General features: G+C 33.9%; 1 protein-coding gene across 1 annotated transcript; it reads left to right on the top strand.

Annotated features, from left to right (window-relative positions):
* Positions 1–1685: 1685 nt before the first annotated feature.
* Positions 1686–4915, top strand: LOC102623284 (hypothetical protein). The gene is made up of 3 exons (XM_006487765.4): positions 1686–2045; positions 3483–3585; positions 4568–4915. The coding sequence occupies exons 1-3, from the start codon at positions 1839–1841 to the stop codon at positions 4720–4722; spliced, it is 465 nt and encodes a 154-aa protein (XP_006487828.1). The 5' UTR covers positions 1686–1838; the 3' UTR covers positions 4723–4915.
* Positions 4916–6199: the final 1284 nt, after the last annotated feature.

Below are 6199 nucleotides of genomic sequence, written 5' to 3'. Positions count from 1 at the left end.
GATCGTAACCTGCGTTTTCCAGACAGATTAGGATCATAGCTTTTGTTCATTTCCCTCATCTGGCAGGATTATCAATGGGTATCTTTTTCGCATGTTGTCGATACCTGCATTTGATAGTTTCATCAATGAATTTAAGTTTCGCAATACTTATGTTCAAAGGATCAGGAATCTCGTACGGAGAAAAAAATTGAAGTGTTGATTGGTTGTTAATAAATAGAAAAAGACAAAATAAAAAACACATGCTATAAGATTATAGGTTAAATCAGGATATAATTTTGAACATTTTCCAAGATGAATATATCTCGAGAGATTGTTTTTGGCTTTTCCTCTATCAATCTACCAATAACTGAGAAATATGAATTTAACTGAATAAAAACACTAAATTGATAATAAACAATGTTGGTTTTCTGTGCTTTCAACTTTTCATTCCATTGATGTCTTTTTTTTTTTAATTTTTTTAATCTAAAACGAAAAGATGGATCTAAATTCGATTAAGAGAATTGTTTGAAAATCACTAGTTCAAGTAGCTGCAAGCATTATTTAATTTAAAAAGAAAGGTGCTTAGGGGCCAACTGATCCTGGTTTGTTTACAATATATGATGTATATTTTAGACTAGATATAACAGATAAAAATTAGGAAACTATAAATTTTAAGTGAATTAGTGTTTGTTAAATCATAATGTTTTAAATTTTGAGTGCGTACAATTTATACGTACAACTTGTTTTGTACAAGTCTATAGCGCTTTTATTTCGTGGGTCTATTGTATTATTTGAATAATATGAATGCTCAGTTTTATCAAACCAATCCGATAAAAGTCACAATCACTGTGCTCATTAGAGCTGGCAAAACGAGTCATCGGGTCGTGTTCGTGTCGTGTCAAATTTAGGTCGATCCAAACCCGACCCATTTAATAATCGTGTCAAAATATTGAGACTCAAACCCGACACGAAAAAATAATTGGGTTACCTAATAACCCATTTAATATCAATATATTAAACCAAAGTTACATCAAATATTTACACGCTATCATACATACGTACGTACATACATACATACATACATAATTTATCGATATTATAAAATATACATATCTACCAATATATTACATATTTACATTATTGAGGTTTTAATTATATATATATATAATATTATATATCAATATTATAAAATATACATGTCTATTAATTTTTATACATTTATACTATTAAAGCTCTAAATGTATGTAAAATTTTATAAATAAAATACTGTATTTATATTCACCATTTAAAAAAAATCATCTCTAATATTTGAGTTTTAATTATAAAAATATGTAAATTATTTTAAATAGAAAATATAATCGGGTCATTGATCGGGTAAATGGGTCAAGAATTTTAACTCTAACCCGACACGGAAAAAAATCGTATTGACCCGGACCCGACCCATTTAATAATCGTGTTAAATTTGACGACTCATACTCATTTATTTATGTCGTGTTCGTGTCGGGTAATCGGATCGTGTCAAATTTTGCCAGCGCTAGTGCTCATACTATTTGTAAATCTATAATTATTGTTTTTCAAAAAAAAAAAAAATACACTGCGAAGTGGGCCGGTTGGGTTGAAAAATGATGTCAGGCCCGGTCCGCCCACGTAATCAGTTTCTCCCTTCTTTAGTCATCCTCACTCAATCGGTAACAGCAGCAGCAGCCAATCCATCATCAATATAATAATAATAATAATAATAATAATAATTAAAAAAAGAAATCTCCAGATAACTGAGTTGGGATTCTGCTGTTGAGTTTTGATTGAAGCTTTGAAGAAGAAGAAGAAGAAGAGAGGTTGAGAGAGAGAGGGAGGAAGAGATGGGAGAATCATCATCATCGGCATCGGCATCAGAACAACAGTCATTCTTCAGGAAGCACTGGGAAGGTTACAAGGAGTTCTGGGGAGAGAGGTTCTCGTTTCTCGAAAACTACACAAGATTCACAAAGCGTGAGAAGCCTCTTCCTTCTTGGTCCCCCTCTGATGTCGATGCTTTCATCGCTACCGATCCCGTCCATGGCCCCGCTGTATGTTCCTCTATTTATTCCATTTATTATATCTTGAAACGGCATCGTTTTTACTCATAGATTTTTTTGTTTTCATGTAAATCTGAGGATGGAGGGTGTACGTTTTGTTTACCGAAAATAAGTGGATTTGTGGGTAGGCGCTAAATCTTTAGCTTTCAATTACAAAAAGCACAAATGGAGGGTTGTATGATTTGCTTGTGGATTGGATTGAGTATAAATTCTTTTGGGTTGTTAATGAGTGTGAACTACATTGGATATTTTGTTCTCTGTTGATCGTGATTGTGACAACTTTGTGCTAATGGACCTACTGGAATTCTTGATTTGTAAATGCGCTGTCCAATTGGGGAGCAGTAATTCTGTGGAAGCAAGTCGGTTCCGCTGTTAGCTTCTTGTTTATTGACTTGGGGTTTTATTAGAGGGGATTGTTGTCGGCATGAAATGTTGCATGGCAGTTCATTTTGTGTGATCAGTCAGTTAAATTTGTGTTTTTTTGGCATGGTGACGGCTACCAATAGTGGCTATTTTTCTTATGTGGTTTGAAAGAATGACTGAATGATGGTTTGTTTCTATGGCCAGTAGTTGTCACATACATATTGAACTAAGCATTTTAGGCTTCCTAGAAAGTACAACTAGCAGGGAATGTGGTTATTTATTTATGAGGATATACGGGAGTGTCTTCTGTTTACAAATAAAACTAGTAAGAGTGTGCCCCAAAAAAAAAAAAAAAAAATTCACACATTATAAATCCATTGTTAGTACACAATACTTAACTTATGGGTTGGGGAAGCTGGATGACAAGGATCTAAATTTCTTCCCCCTCTGCGTGTGCCAGGATCCTTATATGCTTTGAAAATTTTATGAGTATTGCTTGCTTTTGTAAAGGAATGATATTTCCCTTCCCTCCAAAGAAATCGTATGACTCTTAGCTTTGCCAATATCTTATGCTAAAGTTGAAACTGTTGCTTGAACTATTAGCGCAAAGAATGTATCAAAGTTGAGTACTGGTGAACTTCTAGATGTTGTAGACTGTACTGTCTGTTACATTCCATTATTAGAATTGAAACAAAGTTTGTTTATTATAACTAGTAAAGTAAGAACATGGGATATTCTGCTCCTTTTCATTGACATACTGATACTGATGAGAGCTCACATTTATGCAATCCAATTTTAATTGAAACATACTGATACTAACTTCATTAAAACCTCGTCTTTCAGCCTTTGTTTATGTTGACTCTGTTTGCAATAGTGGGTAATAAATGTATTGTTTAAATTGTTGGAATTTTGTCCTGTTGAACTATCAAGATAGAAGCTTTCCTTGGCAGGCATCTATAAGTGGGTATAAATCATGTAGCATTTGTTTATTTTTTTGATGATTTGATTGCAAATGCACTGTTACGTGTTTTTGCTGTCAAATGCTAAAGTCTTTTACTTCTTCAGTTGAAGAGTGCTAGGGAAGCTGTGAACTTTGCTCTCGCTGGAAGTTTAATTGGAGCAGTATCAACTGCGGGTGTTGCTTGGAAGTATTCAAGGAGTTTACATGGTAATCTACTGCCTCTTCTGTTTGGCAGCTATTACACTTTCCATACTGAATATTGTGCCTATTAAAATACATCTTTTATGCCTAGGAAGATATGAAGCATAAATTTCCATGTTAGTTTAGTAATTTTGTTTAAGTTGCTTTTTTTAGACAAGAATTCAATTAGTAAAGTATGGTGAAGAATTGTAAATGTTATTTTGGATATATAGTAAAATAGATACTTGCTGGTTGTTGATAGGATTTTTTATACATTGTACTGTACTTTCTCAGTTATGCAGCGAAAATTTTTCAGCATTTTCCTTTGATTATGTGGGTTGTAGGTCTGCAGGTCTGCATAGGCCTTCTACAATGTTAAAATATTTTTGGACAGAATTTGAAAACTCTGTCTGTTTTGAAAAAGTGAACCTGTGTCTAACTAAGTAGGTTCTGATGAAATGCTATTTTGTCATCAACCACATATGTATGAGACAGGTTTACAGGATGGTGTGGCTTTGGAGTTGTCTTCTAATATAGCGACCAAGCTTGTTTAGATAGAAAATTTCATTTCAATTTATGTGTTACTTGGTGCTTAGTTGCAGTGATGTTCATATGTCCAAACCAATTTGGTTTTGATCAGTCCATTAAAGTACCTGCTCATGGCAACTAGTGTCATCTGGTCTCTTGCTTGATTAGAGATTTTGGATTACATGAGCTACTTATTTGTGCACATTATAATTCTTCATACATTAAAGAGCCTTGGATTCAACCAAGTGGTCAAGGGTTGAAAACCCCTCATGTCACTCTTCTGGATAACTGAATAAAGAAATTCTGTCATCTTTAAAGCATTGTAGTTCACTTTCTGGCCAATAATCAATAATGTCATCAGTTGTAACGTCAGATACAGGTAAATGGAAAAGAACAGAATCAAGTTTCTTCAAAAGTTATGTTATGGGTGCAATATCAGAGAAATTCTATTTACCTCCTCAAACCATTTTTTATTTGCCAGGTACTGGGCTGTCTTTAGCAGCAGGAGCTGTTTTCGGGTGGACTTTTGGACAGGAATTTGCCAATCACTATCTGCAACTTTACAGGATGGACACCTTGGCTGCACAGTCAAAGTTTATGGAGTGGTGGGAAGCCAAGTGTGCGGAAAGGTCTTGAGCTTTGATGGGGTTTTTGAAAGCAGGGCTGAAACTTTGTTTCCTTCTCTATAATAAAAATTAAATGCTTCCATGCTGAAAGTGAAATGGTTGATTTACTTCTTTCTGCTTGATGTTAGAATTTTTTGTATATGAATTTGAGAAATTTTCAATCTTTTTTCACTGGAATCAAATTGATAAGAGTGTTGTTGACTTGCAGCAGTTTTCAAAGGACAAATGAATGGTTTTACTAATATGGCTTCGCTCAAACTTGAATTAAACATGCATGAGATTTCTTTCAGATTGAATAGGGATAAAAGGAACAATTTTCAACTGTATTGAAAACTTAATAAATAGGTCGCCGGCAAGCCGGCATGGTACAGTGCTTATTTTTATCCAGCAAGCGGGCATGGCACAGTGCTTATTTTTATGTTGTGGGATATGTTGTATAAATGGATTCAATGGTGGGGTGATGAAGTTAGATTTTATGCCTGTTTTTATGATAGTTTTGGGAAACGTCTTTCTGTTCAATCGTTAGCTTACCGTTATTGGAACGGTAAGACTACAGAAGTAAAAAAATAAATAAAATCTGCATTTTCACAGCCTTGTTACATACGAATGCAGTTGTAACACTGAGACAAGAAGACAAATTATCACAAGGATAGTGACGGTATCGACCAGCCCTTAACGGTTAAATCTGTAGAGTCACCACCATCATCAAGTCTTGGTGGATGACGAGTCTCAAACCATCATTAGCAGTGACTTAATGAGATGCTTCGGTCTTCATCTCCTCCCTTCAAGCTTTGCTCTCCACCGCGTGTAGAATGAGCACTCATACTTTGCGCAGCAGTACGACAGTCGTTCGGGATTGTTTGCAGATTCTGAAATCTTCAAAGCAGCTTATTAATGTCCACACAAGCTTTTTTTGGTTCATGAACCTCGACACACCTCCAATGGTGTCAGCCATTTTTGTATTATGGGTTATATATGTACATATATATGAATGAGAGGAAGTAGCAAAAATGAATTTGATAGGAGCTACAATGGGAATTTAAGAGTTTTACAAACACTTGAAAAAGAGTCTTGAAGCTTGTTTGTACTTTGTACTGCTTTTTATAAGTTGGAACTCTTTTATGGTGTGTTTACATGTGGGTTTGGAGAATGTGAATGAAAAAATGGAAATAAAACTTATGTTTATTTGGCAAAATGTAATTTGAGAATAGAAATAAAATGTGTGGGTCCCACACAATTTGGGAATAAGGAATAAAAATCTCATTCCCATGGGAGGTTGGGAATGAAAATGTGAGAATGCGAATAAAACATAAATTTACTTTTCTATCTTTCTAATTTTTTCATATTTCCTAAATTACCCTTATTCAGATCACAAATAATTTTATTATTTTAAATGTCATTAATAATAATAATAATAATTATTATTATTAAATTTTATTAACTTTATTATTATTATTATTATTTTCATTAATATTATCATTATTAAC

This window comes from Citrus sinensis, chromosome 8 (genome assembly GCF_022201045.2).
Source record: "Citrus sinensis cultivar Valencia sweet orange chromosome 8, DVS_A1.0, whole genome shotgun sequence".
Lineage (NCBI taxonomy): Eukaryota > Viridiplantae > Streptophyta > Magnoliopsida > Sapindales > Rutaceae > Citrus > Citrus sinensis.
Note: the sequence above shows the minus strand (reverse complement) of the source record. Positions and strands in the feature narration are given on the sequence as shown.